Source organism: Malus sylvestris, chromosome 14 (assembly GCF_916048215.2).
Source record: "Malus sylvestris chromosome 14, drMalSylv7.2, whole genome shotgun sequence".
Lineage (NCBI taxonomy): Eukaryota > Viridiplantae > Streptophyta > Magnoliopsida > Rosales > Rosaceae > Malus > Malus sylvestris.
Window position 1 is genome coordinate 16,964,863 of NC_062273.1, and position 21,076 is coordinate 16,985,938.

Sequence of the window (21,076 nt, forward strand, 5' to 3'; positions counted from 1 at the left end):
GAGCTTCATTGTATGACTCATTAGCTTAATACCCCTATAGTTCATGCAATTTTGTACATCGCCCTTATTCTTGTAGATAGGCACCAAAATGCTTGTTCGCCACTCATTTGGCATCTTCTTCGTTTTCAAAATCCTATTGAAAAGGTCAGTGAGCCATGTTATAACTGTCTCTCCCAAAACTTTCCACACTTCGATCTGTATATCGTCTGGGCCCACTGCTTTTCTATGCTTCATCTTCTTCAAAGCTACAACCACTTATTCCTTCCTGATTGGACGATAAAAGGAGTAGTTTCTACACTCTTCTGAGTTACTCAACTCCCCTAAAGAAGCACTCCTTTCATGTCCTTCATTGAAAAGATTATGAAAATAACCTCTCCATCTGTCTTTGACCGCGTTTTCTGTAGCAAGAAACTTTTCTGATCTCACTGTTGAGAGATTTAATCGAATGGGAGTCCTAACCTAAGCAACTGGTTTTCATCCCTCAATCAATCCGACATTTAGAACTAATCCAAACTTTCTGTTTTACGCCTGGAGCTCCTCTTTACCGCATTTCTTCCTCCTGCGCAGTGTAAAGTTTGGACCGTCAATATGCTGACAAATCAAATGTCGTGGTGCAGTCCATGGTGGCAGATTTCTTTTTCTTCATGATAAACATCAGTTCTACTTTTCCAGTCAGTGTAGCTTGGCTGCTCAGCGTAAGAACCCCACTGCTCAATTCAGTTCCAAGAGCGGAACGGCTTGGCAATGCATTCGAATTCAAACTCACCTCAACATCAATCTTTTTGGTGGAAAGCATTCCAGCCTTTCTCTTAGGAATAACAACTTTCCCGACAGCCGCTCCTTGGTACAAAAACGTGACAGTGCCTGCATCAAACTTGTATGGACCCCAATTTGAGTTCTTGACTCTGATTTGGGTTGTGAATTTAGTGTCGAATGAATGAAGATGTTGCTGGTACGGAGTTGAGGGCTTGGACATTGATGTTGCCTAGCCTGACCTTCGGGGTCTTAACTTTCATTACAGTGAGACTAATCACTGTTATGACGATGATCTAAAATACAATGAAAATACCAATGTAGGTAGCTAATTTGATTCTCTTCTGGCATTTGAGCTCATTAATAGATTGCAAAGATTCGGCATCGCTATTTTTCCCAGCCATGTTAGTATCCTTCTCGACTTTTGATATGAAAGTTGAAATTTGAAACTTGAAACAAAAGTTATCTGCTAGCTTTTGTTGGTTTCTTTTTATGTGGGATGAAAGCTTGGAAGTGGAAGGAGTTTGTTTGTGGAAATGATGGAAGTGTAGTGGGTTATATATAAGGATTTAAGATGAAATATGATGCTTAGTGGTATAAGAACGAAATGGCTAAAATGTAACCAAACGCGTCTAATATAGACTTATAGTCAATATGGATGGTTTTAGGAAGAAGCCTTTTATGTGACATACCTTACACACGGATAAAAAAAAATAGGTTATTTAGCTATAAGTCAAATAAATTTTTACTAATTAACCATAAATCGAACGGTCAATTTTGGTTTTGAATATATCATTAAAATATTTATAATAATTATACACAGGTAAATGAAGCATGCCACATGAGTTTAGGTTAGTTTTATTTAACAAACGATACTCTCTACAATAAGGGAGAGGGTGGGTTTAACCTTACAATGGGCTAACAATAATGTGATTCGAATTCGCCTTTATGATTGATTTAGGTTATTAGAAAATAACTATTCTATCCTTTTCTCACTTTAATTTATTGATTGCTTTCTCTCTTCCCCTCTCTGTTCTTATCTACACCCTACGACTTTCTCTCACGTCTCTCTCTTCACTCTCTCCCATCCTTTCTCCTCCCTCTCTCCCATCTTTCTCTGCGACGAAAAAGAAGAGGTCATTAATGGTTGCGAGCAGCACGACCAAATCTCAAATGCTCATGACATCGTAATTGACATGATTCCTTCTAGTTACATCAACAACCTCCACAAGATCGTGAAGCGACTGGTGGCGACGGGGTTTGGGAAGGAGTGGCCGCACATCAGCTGCCGGATATAGTAACAAAGTTTGTGGAGCCTAGAGCCATAGAAGTTGAAATTGAGCACCGATGAGGTCTAGAAGACGCCGTGGAAAGAGCTCGCGGATGAAATTCAGCAGTGAATCAAATCTGCGAAATTTGTATTAACACTAATCTATGAATCGAAGAAGAAGAACTGAATGAAGAACTCTTGCAGAAGAATTAAAAGAGAGATAGAAAACTGAATAAAAGTTTGCATTACACAGAATGAATCGAATTACAGAGAAGTGTTTGCTCTTTATACAAGTTGCCTAGCTTCAACAGTAAGCTAATAACAAACTAACAACCATCCTTAAGTTCCTACAATCCCAACTGTTTAACAACCTTGTTGATGTGTCAATCTTGCTGATGTGTATTGCTGATGTGTATCATTACTGTGTATATCAGTCAACAATTTGTGCTTCAGATTTTAAACACTTTTGGTTTTATAATTTTGGAATTGAATTTTTGTTTGGAACGGTGGAAGGCAATTCTTGTATCTCTTAGAAAGTCGAATTACAATCCACAGGAAAATAGAACTATAAAAATAGAGACTGCATTGCAGAGTCCAAATTCAAATGTAAAAGCAGAATCAGGAACAAACGCTGCATTGCATAAGGAGGGGGAGAGAAAGGGAAAGAGATCAGGAAGGGGAGAGCATATTCTATCCTTCTCTCTCTCTCTCCCAGAGCTAGGAAACGGACGCTGTATTACAGTGTTTGAATCCAAATGTAAAAATCAGGAGTCCCGCAAGGTGTAAAGCATAGAGGCATGTGAGTGATGGAAAAAAACAAAACTAGGAAATAGACATTGCGTTAACACTGCAAGACAATGTCTGAATCCAAAAGTAAAAAACAAAACCAAGAAACGGACATTGCATTACAGTGTCTGAATTCAAATATAAAAGACATGTAGGAGGCGTGTGAGTGATGGAAAAAACGAAACCAGTATATGAACACCACAATGCAGTGTTTGAATCCAAATGTATAATACAGAATCACGAAACAGACAATGCAACGCAATGTCTGATCCATATTAACTTATTCCGAAGTATAAAACTATGAGAAAGGGGGTGTAACTTGAAGTGTGTGCCAACTGTAGTGGCATGTTTTGTAATTTTTGTTTATTTTAAATACATTTAAGTATCACAATATATGATTGACCTTTTATAATTAACATAAATGTTGTTGATATATTTATTAATATTGTAACTTTTTATTTATTTTATACATAATCACCCTAATCTCAATATCATAAAATTTTATTGATTTTATAAAAAAATTACTCTAAAATAAAAATAAGATGAGGTGCGTTTAACTTGGAGAGATCCAAAGTCGTATCCCTTTATCACATTTCCTCTCTTAATATCAAAGGGTTTCAGACTCTTGAGGCCTAAGGTGGTTATCGAAATAGGTTATGAAATTTTAATTTTCTCAGTTTATATCATAAGGTTTTAAAATTGTATCAATTTATTTCTTTGATCGATTTCATTCTTTAATCTTTTATTAAGTCTAGTATCTATTATTTTTTGCTTTGAAGAATGTACACATGTTTTGGTACAATAATTTGTTGGTTAATTTTGATGAATGTGTCCATGTGTGTGTGCGCGCCCGTGTGTGTATATTCGGAGGCCTTGGTATCTTGCTTTGTCCAAAAATCGATTCGACGAAACCACACCCGAGTCTGGAACAAAACGGAAACAGATTCGATACCGCTCTATTACTCACTTCCATCGCACCTAAAAGCACGTTCCCAGTCAATTAAAACTAGCACGACAGTATTAACTTCCAAAATCAATGCAACCAAGTTCGAAACTTTCGAAACCCACACCGAAAACCCAATCACGAAAACAAAAAATCCCCCATTTCCAATCCCATTATCTAAGTTTTCAAAACATCCAAACAAAAACCCAGAAGCAAAAAATAGAGAATCGAAGAAAGAATGTTTTTTCAATTTTTAACTTTACCTTTAATATTAATATTAGTTAAAATTCACATAAGCATACATGTCATTTAATGATTAGATAAGAACCCTTGGATGTTATAAAATCTAAAGACTACAAAGAAAGTGTAAAAATATTTGTCCCTTGATCCTATCCCTATATATATATTAGAGAGTATAATTTATCTTTTAATACTTTTATTCCCATAAATTATGGGTTCTATTTAAAATCTCATTAATATAAACAACTACAAATTTCAAATTTTAATTTAAAAATTATAATAACCTACATCAAAATACAGTATTACATTAATTCCAAAGACTTCAATAAAAAAAATGAAAACCAATATGGTTTTCATTAAAAACATTGATAAATAGGGATCACGTCTAAAGTCTTACTTGAAAGGTGTAAAATGTAGTTAGTCTGCTATCAAAATATTTCACCTGTGCTTTAGTTTTCTGAGTTAGGTGATTTCTTATCATTCTATACTCTCTCAGTTAATAAGTTAGTTGATTTTTATCATTCTATACTCTCTCAGTTACTAATGGTGTAACAACCCGTTTCTAATTTTACGATTTTATTCATTTTAAAAAAGTAAATTAACGAAGATGCCCGTAGACGTGAGATTGTTGACTTTCATTGATCCTCTGTATTCTCGAAATATTTGACAGTACAAACGGCACAAGCGGAATCGAACCACCACCACACTTCTCGTCGGGGTATCACACCCATCACCGTCTATCCTCATCAGCCGATTGAGGTTCACCCTTGTCTTAGTATTGAAACCCAGACCCCAAGCTGCAAACACGAACTCTCTTCGTCCCTCTCACTCCAACTCTCTCCTCCCTCTGTAACGACCGGCGCCGAGTCAATCAGCCCACCTTCTCATCCAGCGAGCTTCACCAAACTAACATTGGAATTCTCTCTCAACTCTCTCGCGTGTCTTTCTCCCTCTCTCTCGCTTTGCAAATGCAGAGTTACCGAACTACCACCACACTACTCATCGGAGTATCACACCCATCACCATCGATCCTCATCAGCCGATTGAGGTTCACCCTTGTCTTAGTATTGAAACCAAGACCCCAAGCTGCAAACACGAACTCAAACTCTCTCTCCTACGCTGCACAGTGGCTGCCATGGCCACTGTTCATTGTCTTCTCCGGTGAGCTTGACGTTTCCGACTAGGTAAGGATCGAAAACCCTCAAATCTTGTCCTTTTCGTCGTTTACGTTGTTTTCCGGACTTATATGTGGACATTGGTGACGAAATAACACACAACGAACGAAGGGGAAACTTCCCCACTTTTTCGGTAAGATTTCGACCACGGCAGGACCTAGTGATGGTATAATTCCATTCTTCTCCTCTTATGCTTCATTATGGTAGGTAGATTGTGAGAAATGGTTGAGATTTGAAGATAAACAAAGCCGTGGAAGTTTCCCGGCCAAAATTCTTGCTTTCTTCTTCTTCTAACCGGCGACCAGACCCACAACGGGGACCAGGTCGACCCAGCCCCTCAAAAAAAAAGTATCTAGAAACTCGAATCCATATCCGACCCTGAGATCCAGCCCGGCCAATTTCCGAAATGAGCTCAGACTATTCTTGGAATAAAATATTCCTTGTGTTTATTTTTTTGGAAATTTTCTCGAAAACCCTTCTTGGCTAACTTCGATGCCCCTAGTACGTTTGTGGCATTCATTTAGTGAAATTTTAAAGTTCTAACGTAGTTGACCCCTGGGACGGCTCAGTTGACTTTTTAAGGTTGACCGTTGACTTTTTACAAAAAATTTTCAAGACCCATCTTAGTGTATTTTGACGCCCTGATTCTAAATTCGCACTCTGTTTTCCCAAATTTAATCGTTTTAGTTGAGTTTTACTAATGAGTCCCAATATTATGCTTAGGTGGCATTACTATCAAAGACTCCGACTTTCCTCGTTCGAACGGCCACGACTTCACAAGTATCTGTGATTGGATCTTTTCTTTTATATAGTATATATATTATTTGAGTTTCCATGCATAGATTAATAATGCATTTTCTAAGGGGTGCCATAATTAAATTGACATTATAAGAATTGTCATGATGATGAAAATTGTGAAATTTTTATGAATCCAAGGGGATGCACATGTATGCATATTATTACGGGATGCCATATTTATATTTACGACCGCTGTATGATTTTATTTACGTTATCTCCTCGTCATTGTTGCATCGGAGTTAGTACTCGCCCAGGCTAGGGCCAGGCTTCACATGTATGTTCACATCACACCGTACGCTCACTTTAGATCCATTGTAGATGTCAGTCGTATCCTAGATTGGTATAGGTAATTAGAATTCGTATGTGATGTACATAGCGCCAGTCTTCACGTGATTGTAGTACTAGAGCGTAAATCATTATTACATCAAGTCATGTTCATGTTAGAATATCTCTGCATGAACTCATGTGTCAACATATGTCGATGAGCACTCGATATAATATGTTTGTTTATACGAGATTATGTGATATCAGTTGTTATGTGTTTATTTACGCAATATTGTGATGTATGGCATTCTTGTGATATTACAGGTTACATAGTATGTATATTTTGGAAAATATACTTGTTTTACGGCGAGGGGTTATTATATTTTCTAAAAGGTTTTTATAAAGCTTTATTGTTTAGGCCCACTCACCCTTATTTTTTGCTCCTCCAGGATTTAATGGTAATGTTCCTGTTGACGAGGATTTTTGGTAAACGTGGGTATCGGAGACTACTTCCGATGCTATAATCCTTATTCTAATTTTATTGTATTTTTCTTATGCTCTGACATCACGTATGAAATTGGTTCATTCTCGTTCACAAGAGCACTCTTATATTTAGCCACTTTTAGGTTTAAATTTATTCATATTTTCCATTTCACTACACTTTATGGTTTCGTTACATTTATGGTATAGGCTAGCACAACTCGTTTTGGAGTCTAGATGGACATTATGAGTCTGGGTATGTCAAATGGGGTGATATCTCCATTACCGTTATAAATTAGAATTGTTGCGCCACAAATTTTATATTCATCGTTTCAATCACACGTGAACAAAATATTAGCTAGAAAAATAAATTAAGTTCTTAATCTCTTGGTTTTGCATGAATAATCCCAGGCCTCTTTCAATCTTTAATTTTATAATTAGAACATTCGATCCTTTTTGAAGCAACACTCTGTTCCTCCTATGCACTCAGCTCGCTCTCTTTTTTTTTTCCCTGTATATTTAAGATGGCATAAATAAACAAGAATTAATAATTAAATAAAAGAAAAAAATTACACATAGAGTATACTTCTAATACTTAATTTTATATTGAGACAACATTTTTTAAACATTTCAATGAGAGACAAAAAATAATAAACGTGAAATATGACATCATTTACTTTTTTTTCTTCCTCTAGAGTTTAACTTACAAAAATACCCTTTATTTTTGTATCTTTTCACACTTCTCTCCTCAGCACTGAAGTTGTTCGTGCCACCTAGACGCCTTGATTCTCCGGGTTCAAACTTCAAAGAGATGATGTAGTATGTGGAGGTTGGGTATCTACACATTTTTGCCGCAGGAAGGAGCTTCCCATCATTAGTTGAGGTTGACTAGTACAAAAGCTAAAACAATTATATTTACACTTGGGAACGAGACTTGAGTAAACCTAATTCAAATTTATTTATTTCATCAGGTACATCAAATATGCCCCCAAACTTTTTAAATGGATAAAAAAAATTGATCCAAGTGAACAAAAGACCAAATTACAAAACAAGTGTCAATCTTATAATCTTATACATTTGGACATCATTCATTCAACTTTCAAAGGACTGAATACATGATGGAGCTTGCACAAGAGAAATTAAATTAATACACAGTGATTAATTTAATTTGAAGGATGATGTCACTTAACTTTGAAATTAATTTGATTGATAAAAAGGTAAATTCTTTGGAACTTACAAGTATTAAGTACGGGTTGGACTGATTCAGCAAAAATGATCGATGACGGATTGAACTGATTCTATAAAAATGGTTGAAGATAGGTTGACCCGATTTTGCAAATGATCGAGGATGAATGGAATTGATTCTGTAAAAATGGTCAATGACGGGTTGAATTGATTCTGCAAAAATGGTCGATGACAGATTGAACTGCTTCTACAAAAATGGTCGAGGACAGGTTTAACTAATTTTGCAAAAATTGTCAACAAATGTCGAATTGATTCTGCAAAAATTATCGAAGAAGGGTTGAACTGATTTTACAAAAATGGTTCAGGCCTGATTGAACTAATTATAGTAATATATGATACAAACTTATACTACATATAGTTTCAAAACTTGTTCTGCATCAATAGTCGAGGATTGGTTAAACTTATGACACATTAATTTTGTTGGAGTTGTGAGGGCTGGGTTTATTAAAAGCCTAAAATCTTATGCGTATTGTTGGTATTTTCAAACATTGTTTTCATATTTTTGGGCTAGGCTTTATGTAGTTTTATACTTTTATCTCTCTTTGACATATTTAAAAAGTAGCAGAATTCCTTGAAATATGGTAAAAATTATTGTTTATATATATAAAGCTCCCAAAATAAAATGCAGATGGAAAACTGGAAAATATAATTCCTGCTTGCCTATCTTACTCAAAAAAAAAAAAAAAGGAATAAATCAAGTTAGAATAAATATAGGTCCTACATCACGTTCTCACTTGTCATTTGGAGATGGGATGTGATATTCAAACATTTTCATTACTTTTCTAATTTTTGAATTGTTGGATCTAATAAATTGAGAAAGATCAAAAAATTGAAATTAATAAAAAATGTATGAGAAATAAAAAATAGAATACGACAAGAGATAATGTCATCTCCTGACGGCTGAAAGCAAACATCTGAAAGTCACACACTTTACCAAAGTCATCGATTATCTAGAAGTCAACAATCTGCACCGATTATCTAGAAGTCAACAATTTGCACCATGGCTTTGGACGCGTTTGCGTCTGCGATAAAATACTTCCCTTAAGTCTCAATTTCCAGGAAGTTCATTCCACTAAATAACTTTTTGAAATTGGTCACACTCCAAACGCTATATATAACAACACACCTCTTCCATCATTCCGCAAACAACTCCCTCACTTGAAAATTTCATTGTTTAAAACTCAAAGCTAATCACTTCTATATCAGAAAAGAAGTAAAGAGACATGGCTGAGAAGACCCAACAGGCTTATCCTTCAGCCCCAGAAAACCATGGCTACCAAAGAAGTGATGCAGAGTCTTTGCTATCCGCTGATGAGCTGAAACGCAAGAAGAGAATCAAATTGGCCATTTATGTTGCTATTTTCGTTGTGTTTCAGATCATTGTCATAACTGTGATTAGTCTCACAGTTATGAAAGTTAAGACCCCCAAGGTCAGGCTAGGCAACATCAACGTCCAAGAGCTCACCTCTGTCCCAGCAACGCCTTCATTTGACACAAAATTCACAACGCAAATCAGGGTCAAGAACACAAACTGGGGTCCTTACAAGTTTGATGCTAGCACTGTCACGTTTCTGTACCAAGGCGCAGTTATCGGACAAGTTGTTACTCCAAAGAGCAAGGCAGGAATGCTTTCCACCAAAAAAATGAACGTTGAGGTGAGCTTGAACTCAAGTGCATTAAGCAGTTCCAATTTTGGGAGCGAATTGAGCAGCGGAGTGTTGACTATCAACAGCACGGCTAGATTGACCGGAAAGGTTGAATTGATGCTTATAATGAAGAAGAAGAAGGCTTCCACCATGGACTGCACCATTGTATTCGATCTGTCGTCCAAGATGCTCAAAAGTTTGCAGTGCAAATGATAAGACACTTCCGAGATGAAGATTATTACTATTATTTGTTTTTTATGTTTCTCAGTGTACGCCTTGGATTTATTGTAGATGGTACTTTCTTTTTTCTTTTATATGATTGAACATAGAAACATATGCTTACAAATCATCTTCCATGCATTCACAAAATTAGAACAAAATAAGATATATAGTTTCAAACACTTCAAATCTGAGTTGAGCAGCGGGGTGTTGACGCTAAGCAGCAAACCTAAATGTCTGAGTAGCCACAATGGACTATACCATTGCATTTGACTTGTCCACAATGACCGTCTAAACTTGCAATATTAGTACTTCTTCATTACCTGCCTTATACGTTTAAATGCCAACTTGAGCGCCAGTACCGTAAGTTAACCAGTAAACAAAATTCTTTCTTACATAGCATGAGCAATGTTAAAGGGACCACATTAACAAGCCATTTTATGGAAGATGTTTATTTACTACATCAACTATTATCTATTATGACAAGTTAGTAATAAGTGAACACATCACCTAATAGATAGATGACCCGTAAATGTGGTCTTGGATCTCTAGATTAAAGATCATTTACAATTATATATACTCTTCTTGTGGAGTGTCAAGCACCAATTTGGCATGAGTTAAAGATAACAGAATGTGAGCATCCAAATTCATAATTAACTAATAGTAACCGTGAAAATTTTAAGCACGTGCAATTTTCGCATGACATTATTTGCCACACGCACATACACACACGCGCGCCCAAATATATATGAGTTAGGATCTCGTGTGCAGGGGTGGGCGGGGGGGGGGGGTTTGACACATTTTGTAGGACCCCACTGCGTTATGTATTTCAAGGATCTAACCGTGTATTTTTTAGGTTTTTCCTCAAAGATCATATGTACCAAAAATCATCCAAATCCTAAACTATATGACCGTTGATAGTTATTTTAGTGTTAGTGTCTTTCTTCTTCATTTCAAATGAATGTCTTAATCATTTTGGAGTTCTCTAATTTTCAGCAAGGATGATGTATGAATGATGAATTGAATATAGATGGCTCAAATTCTTGAAAAAAGTTATGGAATAGGCCCTACAAAATGTGTGACAAAATATATGTAAATATACATATACATATGTGTGTGTTTGTGTGTGTGTGTGTGTGTGTGTGTGTAAATATACAATATACATATACATATGTAGGACCTTATCCTTCCTTTTGCTACTCCATTGATTAAAATCCTTTTCATTTTCAATTTTTATTCTTCATTTTCAATTTTTAATCAAGGTCCTTGAGTATTAATAACATCATTAATTATTTCAATAATAAAATATTTTTTTATTTCTAAATATATTCATTTAATGTTAAAAATGTTACAATTAGTATATTTATATTTATGACTAAATTTTTTATCATATATTTTTAGTTTTAGTTTGTAACCATTTTTAATTTGCAATTTTTTTTTAACTTGTACCAATTTTATTTTCAGTTTTAATTTATACCCATATATTAATTTCTTTTTGTGCCCATATTTTTTTAAAGTTTATTTGTATTTGTACCCATATTTTTTTTTGTACTTTTTATTTTGCTAAATGTACCCATGCTAATTATACGTACCCATTCATGTAAAACTTTTTACTCTTAAAATGTACTCATTCTTAAATATACCAATTTGTTATATGTAAAATGTACTGTCTTTTTTTTTTTTATAATATCTATTCAATTTTTCTCTGATCCATTTTTAAACTTATATGAGTACATTTTTTTTTCTTTGATTTTAAAATGTATCCATGTCTAGTTTAATCGAAGAAATTTACTAATGTTATTAAGCCTAATATTTTTTTTTTTTTTGTGATTTTGAAGAATGTACCCATGTTTTGATACAATAATTTTTTTGGTTAATTTTGATGAACATATACACACACACACAATAGTATATTTATATTTTAATATTTTTAATCCCACAAATTATGATTTTTTTATTTAAAATCTCATTTATATAAACAACTAAAATTTTTAATTTTTAATTTAAAAAATATAGTAACGTACATAAAAATAAATTATCACATTAATTTCAGGGACCTCGATAAAAAATTAAAACCAACAAGGTCTCAATCAAAGAATATTCATAACTAAGGACCACATCCAAAGTCTCCCATATCTATATATCGTACCCTATATATATTCCACAAAATTAATTTTCTTTCACTGTAATGAGGAGCTTAGGTAGCCAAAAAGTACTTATCAATATTCGGCATCGATTTTCTTCCTTGCCTCACCTATACTGGGACAAAAGTTATCCTTCGTTACAGGGAGAAATATGTGGAAATGTACATGTGATGAGTCGATTTTATATTATATATTCTACCCTATTTTTAGTATGTTTTGACAATTATGTTGGTTGAATTTTGATACTTTGTTTAATATTTCAATCGTAGGACATGTGAATCTACTTTGAGCAAAAAGTGATCAAATGAAGGAATTTTGGAGTAATTCCAATTGGAGTAGATTCATTAGTCTTTCAAGATGATTGTGTCAAAATTCCAAAATTTAATTACAGGCAGTTTGACGGTGGTGAAGAAAAGAAAGCCCAGCACACAACGTTCTCATATTGACGTTTTTGGACGTTTTGGGTATTTTGAAGGTCAAGATGACATATTTTGAGGAAGGTTCCTTATGAGGATTTGTTGAGGACGTCTTAAGCTTTAAAAATATATTGAAAAATAGCGTACCAATGATTTTTTATATTATTGGTACATCATTGGTACATTATGTGTACATTATTGGTATGTTTCAAGTCTATATGGTACATTTCAATTCGGCATGTGTGCATTTCAATTTAGTAAGCCTACATTTTAATACATATGAATACATTTTAGTTTAGCATAGGTACGTTTCAATTTGAAAATAAATTGTGTTGGTACATGTCAATGTTTATTTTTAAAGAACGATGACACATTTCAATTCAAATCACACTTGAATTTCTAGAGACGAAAATAAAGAATGAGAAATAACCATTAACAACAATAGTTACGGTAATGAAGAAAAAAGTTACAAACAATTTTTGTGTAAAAAAAGGTTACAAATAATTTAGATATATTTAATTTCTTAAATAATTTAGATATATGATTGAATCCTTAAATTGAGGAAGGTATGAGAAAATAGCGATAAATTAATTAGCATTATTAAGTGCATTTTTTACGCATAAATAAATTTAAAATGAATATGAAAAACACTAAAATTAAGAATATAACTGAAATATAAGGTTTAATGTCATAGCATGTCCCTATATTTACGATTTTATTAATTTTAAAAGAGTGAATTTTACGAAAATACCACTAGAAGCGAGATTTTTTACTTTTGTTGACTGTTGTATTGTAACACGTATGAACCATCCTCTTAGCATATTGTCTTAGTACTCGTCGCTACGAATGCGTGAGTGCAAGCGAACCGAAATCGGAGCTATGATTAAAATTTTGCGGAACTACGAATGTGATGGACGTTTTAGTAATTTCATGTTTTTGGGAATTATTTTTCTGTTTTGTCATTTGTGGCTTTGTTTTGTGAGCCAATGGGACCCACCCACATGGGTCACCTCTCCTTTTTGTCCCCGTGTCTCCCTTCTTTCTGGAGCACCATCTCCCTTATTTTAAAAGAAAAACTAATGAAAAGGGCTTGAAAACTTTGAGTTTTAACGATAAAGACAAAATAAAGGGTAAAGTGAATAGTACCAGGATTGACTTTTTAGTGTAAAAATGTGATTGTTTGTTAAAGTGAACAGTATCGGGAGCTTTTCGTTAACGTTCCCTATTTTAAAACTCTCTCATTTCTCTCTCATCTAACTCTCAGCTCTCTCTCTCTGCAAACACAGAGAACCCGACGACCCACACAACTCACCACTTCAGCGAGCTCCTCCGCCACCAGCGATGACCACCTCGCTGTGACCTTCGCATTCCTCTTCCTCTTAAACTCTCTACACTTTCTTTCCTCTGTGGTCACTGCACGTGAACACCGGGAATAAATCTGACGGCCACCACACCACCATGTTTCACGTTTCTCTCTCTCTCTCTCTCCCTCCCCTATGTTTCATCCCTTCCACTGTCGGGGCACACATACACAGAAACATAGACCACTGCATAGTAGCAGTAGCACACTTAACCTTGTGAACTCCGACGAGATCCTTCATTCTTCGACATTGGGTAAGCATTAGATCAACTCCTTTTATCCCTTTTGTGATTTAGAAGTGACTTTTAGATCATTAGGTGTTTGATTTGATGAGATTTTGGCATAGAAATTGCACAGTGGAAATTTCCCCATATTTTCCGGCGAACTCGAGAAAGTTGCAGGTGCTTTTCTGGCTTACTTCTGCCATGGCCGGGAGTTGTAATGGTATACTTCGATTCCTCGTCCTTTAATCTTCGATTTGGTATATTAGGTGATTAGGTTTAGTGAAGATTTGTGGTTATTCGAACTTCGTTTTGTCCTCCAGTGAAATTTCCAGAATCCGACGGTTGCATTGGCAACCAACCAGAGAAAAAGGGAAAAAAAAGGGCCTGAAGCCCAAAAACCAGGCCCATGACCCAAGCCCAGATCCAGCCCAGACCCATTTCTGAGTTGGGTTTGGAATATTCTCAAGAATTCCTAGAATATTCTTGGAATGTTCTTAAAATATTCTTGGAATATTCTTTATGTTGGCCTTTTTGGAAATTTTTCGGAAACCCTCCTAGGCTTTGACGCCCCGAGTCTGTTTTTGGCATCCATTTAATGAAATTCTAAAGTTTTAACATTGTTGACCACCAGGGCGTCTCGGTTGACTTTTAAGTTTAACCGTTAACTTTTTGTAAAATATGTCGAGGACACTCCTTAGCATATTTCGACACTCTAATTCCTAATTTGCACTCCATTTTCCCAAATTTAATTGTTTTAGTGGAGTTTTACTAATAGGTCCTAATACTATGCTTAGTTGCAATTATTATCGCTGACTTCGGCTATTCTAGTTTGAACAAGTTCGACTCAACGACATGATCTATGAGTGGGTCTTTGCTATATATATATATATATATATATATATATATATATATATATATATATATATATATATATGTGTGTGTGTGTGTGTGTGTACAATTATTAATAAATTCTCTACGTGATTGCCATGATTAAATTAACGTTTATAAGAAATCCCTTATTGTCGGGAAATGATGAAATAATCCTATGGGATCCACATGTAAGCTTATTATTAAAGGGGATGCCTTAATTATAATGACTAGAATTGTTGAAATTACTGTGGCATGATTATATTTAAGCTATTTGCTCATTATTGTTGCACCGGTGTTAGTACTTGCCCGGGCTAGGACCAGGGCCAGGCTTTCACGTGTATGTACACATCACAGCGTACGCTCACTTTGGATCCATTATAGGTGCCAGTCCTGTCGTACAAGTTGTAATAGGCAACTCCGACTCGTATATGCTGCGTATAGCGTCAGTCTTCACATGATTATAGTACTAGAGTGAATATCATTATTACACCCAGTCCTATTCATGTCATAATACCTTTGCATGAACTCATGTGTCAGCATCTATCAATGAGCATTTGATGTGATATGTTTATTTACGTGAAAATATGTGATTACGGGCATCATGTATTTATTTACAGAAGTTGTGACGTTTGGCATCCTTAAAATAGTGTAGGCTATGGTAAGTGTTCATACTATACACAGTGTGTATATTTTGGAAACTATACTTGTTTTACTGCGAAGGGTTATAACGTTTTCAAAAAGCTTTTTATAAAGCTTTATTTTAGGCCCACTTACCCTTGTTTTTTGCCCATCTAGGTTTTAGTAGCTGAGCTTTCGTAACGATAGTATACTTCTCACCCTGTACTTATACTCTAACATCATGTGTGAAATGAGTTCATTCCCGCTCATAGCGCACTCTTATATTTAAGCACTTTTAGGTTTAAAGTTATACACATTTTCTACATCACTACACTTTATGGCTTCATCACCTTCTAGGTGTCGGCTAGCACAACTCGATTCGGAGTCCTAGTGGACATTCCGGGTCGGGGTGTGTCATTTAATCAAAACTGAAAGTATTTTAATCTAAAGTTGGATCTAACAAATGTTTAATCTACAAAAGTCTAAAATGAGGCATCTAATTCCAAGATTCTAAAAGATAATGGGCGCTAATCAGGCGGTGAGCTAAGGCGTAGGGCCTATTGTCTAGGCGGGGCTTATGCAGATTAGGCTGATTTAAGCAAATTTATTATATATCGTATAAATAAGTGACGATTTACACTTAAAAGATTACATACTTATATCGGGATAAATAAATTGCAAAATAAAATGACACATAGATTAAGGTGTTACATCATTTTGAAAATATGACAACAATAATGAGTGTTCATCCAAGTATTCAATGAGTCTCTTACAATTTATTGAAATAAAAATAAAATGAATGAACGTTATCGATAAGTGAGAGTCGCGACCTAGTTAGGTGTCTAGGCGCCCGTAGGCGGGCTAGGCGGATGCCTAAGCAGGTCTATGCGTCATTTCTTAATTTCCAAACTCTTGGAGATTAATCATGACAGTAACTAGCCACTTACGTCTAGACAGAGATTTTTAGAACAATATATAATTCTAATTTTCTCACCATTACTTATTTCTCACTTTTAGCCCCTATAAGGCCACTCAATTTTTATTTGTTCTTTTAGACTTCTTTTTTTATTTGGTTAAGTATGAAGGATGAGTGCATCCCCGCCACTTCTTCACGTTCAAAAACAACAAATGAATAAAAAATATATATGTTGGAGATTAAACTTGTTGCAGGATTGAAGGTTGCTTGGTTTTCAAGTTTTCTGTAAAAGTTCAAGTGTTGTTCTTAGTTAAAGCTAGAACACTCGGGAGATTAAAACATCTTCATGGCTTGTATTGTTCCATAATTCTTTTCTGTTAGAAGTTTAAGTGAAACATGTGCCGCTCACATGGGGTTTGCTAGCTCTAGACTCATGCAAATCATATGAGGCCTAACTACTAGATTCTTTCTTCTATTCATTCATGCTTCTTATGTGACGGTGTGAATGATGCAATACATTACACTGCACTAAGAGCAACAAATTCACTCTGCAAGTTTACAGAAAATTCATATAGCCTTCGTCATCAAAATCTTCATTCATAGTTCTAGATTTTGGAATTCAATTTTTATAGAAAGTAAACTTGGCCTCAAAGCTTGGTTCTATTTGAATCAAAGGGCATGATCTGTGAATATTTTTTTTTGAGATTCTCAATGAAGAATTTAGAAGATTCAGTTGAAATGGCTGGATCAGGATGTAAGCTATAAGCTTCGATTTTCACCAGAGCCAACTATGACTTTTGGTGTATGAAGGTTATGAACTACCTAAAGTGACTAAAGTTAAGCAAGCTGAGAAGAAGGAAATCACAGCTCAGGATCTGATTGTTCACAATTCTAGAGCACTGAGATTAATTCAGAACTCAATTCCAGATGAAATTTTCCAAGGATTGCAAATCAAGAAACTGCTAAGGCAGCTTGGGATACATTGAAACAAGAGTACAGGTGATTCATAAATTCGAGTTGTGAAATTGCAAGGTATTAGAAGAAATTTTGAATATACCAGAATGAAATGATGAATCATTGTATGCTTATGTTACTATGTTGTTTGATTTGATAAATAAAATGAAGATGTATGATAAAGAATTGTAAGAAATTGCTTATAAGATTAACTCTTATATTTGATAATATCGTATCTGTGATTAAGGGTACTAAGGATATTAGTAAAATTATCCTATTAAGGTACTAGCAGCTCTGAAAATGTTTGAACAAAAGTTGAATAGGCATGCTGAGGATGGAGATGCCATTGAGAAGGCTTTTAGTAACCCTAGTATCCAGTCAACAAATAGTTCATATGCTAGTGGATCCAAGGGTAGAAAACATTGAAAGAATAAGTGTCACAAATTTGGGCATATTGCCAAGGATTGCAGAAGCAAAATTATCCAACTAGTACATTGTGCTCAGCAAATGGAAGAAGAAACCTCTATGTTCTTTGCCTGCTACTCAGCTACAATGATAAAGAATGAGCATGTGTGGTTCATTGATAGTGGATGCAATAATCATATGACTTCATATAAATCCTTGTTGATATATGTTGGCGGGTCAGTGAATACTATGATCAAGATGGGCAATGGACAAATTGTTCAAGCTATAGAGAAGAGTACATTGGTGATTGAAACTAAAAATAAAACTAGGTACATTAAGGAGGTAATGTTGGTTCCTGGTCTTGAGGAAAATCTTTTGAGTGTTAGTCATGTGGTTCAGCATGTATATTTTTTGTTGTTTGTTGATGACATGGTGGCAATCTTTGAAGATAGACAGCTTGAACATCATGTGGTCACAATGCAAATCACAGGAAATAGATGATTTCCATTACTTATAGAGGATATGAATACAGTTGCTAGGAAGGTTGTGATTGAAGAAAATATATGGGATTGACATAGAAAAATGGGGCATTTGAATTTTCAAAGTTTACAACTGTTGGATGAAAAAGAAATAGTGTATTGGCTACCTAAGCTCAAAGGATGTGGTGGAATTTGCACTAGTTGTGCTGCATGAAAGCAACATAGAGAGGAATTCAACAAAGAACAAGTGTAGAGGGCTTCATAACCTCTTGAATTAATACATTCAGATGTGCGTGGACCAATGCAAGTGACTACAATGGCAGGAAATAGGTATTTCTTCACATTCTTAATGACTGCACCAGAATGTGTGAGGTGTATATCTTAACATGCAAGTCTCAAGTCTTTGGAGTTTTTAAAGGGTTCAAGTCAATGGTGGAGATACAATCTGGTTATTAAATTAAAAAGTTAAGGAGTCACAGATATGGAGAATATACCTCAAATGAGTTTCAAAGCTTCTGTGAAGATATTGGGATTGAGAAATAATCAACAGATGCCTATTCACCACAGCAAATTGAGGTTGTTGAGAGGAAAAACAGGGCAATTGTTGAGATGGAAAAGAGTATGCTACATGAGAAGATACTGCCTTATTATCTTTAGGGTGAAGCTATTAACATACCTGTCGATATACTTAATAGATGTCTTTCAAGGGTAGTGAATGACACAACTCCATTTGAAGCTTTTGCTGGAAGAAGATCAAGAGTGAAACATCTTAAAACTCTTTGGTTGTGTGTCACATTCCTGGACAACTAAGGTACAAACTGGATGAATGTTCAATTAAAGGAATATTTGTTGGATATGGCAAACTGAGAAAGGGTACATAGTGTTCATTTCAGAAACAAAGAAGATCATATTGTCTAGAAGTGTTATATTTGATGAGAATGCTACCTAGAGGTGGAATTCTGAGAATGAAAAGTCATGCTTTTCAATGAAGATGTCAGTTCAATTGAAAAAGATGCATGTAACCAGAATATAGGAGAATTACATTTAGTAGGGAGAAATTCTCCAAGAGTTGTATTTCCTGAATCAGTGACTGAAGTTGGTGAAACCAGTTCTGCAAGTTAGTGAAAGTAAGATCATTGAGTGATGTTTATACAAAATGTAATCTCTGTTTTGTTGAACTGAGAAATATGAAGATGTTGCCACTGATGAAGCTTAGAAGACAGTGAAATTGAGATGATCAAGAAGAATGAAACATGATAGTTGTTGATTGACCAACAAATAAACCCATTGCTGGTGTGAAATAGGTGTTCAAGACCAAATTGAATTAGGATGACACCAGATAGAAACATAAGGCAAGGCTGATTGCTAAGGGCTATTCCTAAAAGTATGAAGTGGATTACAATAATGTTGATTATTGACTCAAACATGTAGTCAAAGTTCAATTCTTTGGGCTACTTTGTGGTAATGGGAGACAAACTACAATTGTGCCTAACTCTTTGTGCCTAACTCTTTTTGACTTGATGGTAGGCCTTTGGCCATTGATGTCTTTGAGAAGCTTTTCTTTGGCTATAAAAGGGGAGCAAGGTGCAGCCCATAAGCATTGAGAGGTGAACAACAAGGAAGAGAGAAAAATAGCAAGAAGCCATTCGGCATAGAGAAGAATTTTCTCAAATTGTCTTGCTTTGTATTTTTGGTTTTCTCTTCCTATTGTAAGTGTGAGAGCTTGGGTTATTCGGGTCTTTGGGAAATTGAGTGATAAACACTATTGTATGTTCTCATTGATTATAGTGGAATACTCCGTCGTCTCCAAACTGGATGTAGGCATTGCCGAACCAGTATAAATCTTGGTGTTCTTGTTGATAGTGGTTTTATTTTATTCTGTTTTAATTTTTCACGTACAGTCGAATGCCGCTTCCGCACAACAAGTGGTACCAGAGCCCAGTTCTGTGAATAGTGTTGGCGCTACAGTTCCGTGAACAGTGAATTGCTACAGTATCTGTGAACAATATTGTACCTGTGAACAGTGCCGTATTTGTGAATAGTGCCGAGTAGATGGCTGGAGATAAAGATGAATCTGTAAAGAAGGGGTCAGCATCGTCTTCATCCAATAGACATCCAACCGCTACTACAAGGTTAGAGGTTGATAAATTCAATGGCTCTAATAATTTTGGTATGTGGCAATGTGAAGTTATGGATGTGTTGTATCAACAAGAGTTGGATATGGTTCTGGAAGATAAACCAGAAGATATTGATGACAAGCAGTGGATGCGAATTAATCTTCATGCTTGTGCTGCTATTCAATCATTCCTTGATAAGGAGTTGAAATACCCGTATATGAAGGAAACTTCTGCTAAGGAGTTATGGACGAAATTGGAGGAGAAGTATATGACCAAGAGCGCAGAAAATCGTCTCTTCTTGAAGAAGCGACTCTTCCGATTTCAGTATCGTCCAGGTATCTCTATGCACGAACACCTCAATGATTATAATAAAATACTTGCTGATTTAGCAAACCTTGATGTGAAAATTCCTGACGAGGACAAGGCACTATGTTTGTTAAATTCATTGCCTGATGATTATAATCATTTGACAACTACTCTGTTGTATGGAAAATCCGAGGTGAAACTTGATGAGGTGTCTACGGCATTGGTGAATCATGAGTGTCGTAAGAAGGAACTGAAGACTCACAATTCACAAACCGAGGCATTTGTTGCAAGGGGTCGAACAGAGGAAAGAAAATCTAGGAAGCGGGGAAAATCTCGTTCAAAGTCACGAGGGAAGTTTCCTGCTAAAGATGAATGTTCTTTTTGTCGCTAAAAGGGTCATTGGAAGAAAGACTGCCCTAAATTGAAGAACAAAGAGAAGGAGAAAGCG

General features: G+C 35.3%; 1 protein-coding gene and 1 pseudogene across 1 annotated transcript; one reads left to right on the plus strand and one right to left on the minus strand.

Annotated features, from left to right (window-relative positions):
- Nucleotides 1-583: 583 nt before the first annotated feature.
- LOC126599065 (uncharacterized) lies at nt 584-1,157 on the minus strand (annotated as a pseudogene).
- Nucleotides 1,158-9,078: 7,921 nt separating this feature from the next.
- LOC126601023 (uncharacterized) lies at nt 9,079-10,001 on the plus strand. The gene has a single exon (XM_050267746.1). It carries the CDS (start codon nt 9,178-9,180, stop codon nt 9,811-9,813), a length of 636 nt encoding a protein of 211 aa, XP_050123703.1. The 5' UTR covers nt 9,079-9,177; the 3' UTR covers nt 9,814-10,001.
- Nucleotides 10,002-21,076: the final 11,075 nt, after the last annotated feature.

What these genes read in the sequence shown, in the direction of transcription:
- LOC126601023 (XM_050267746.1), top strand. Translation starts at nt 9,178, where the DNA reads ATGGCTGAGAAGACCCAACAGGCTTATCCTTCAGCCCCAGAAAACCAT.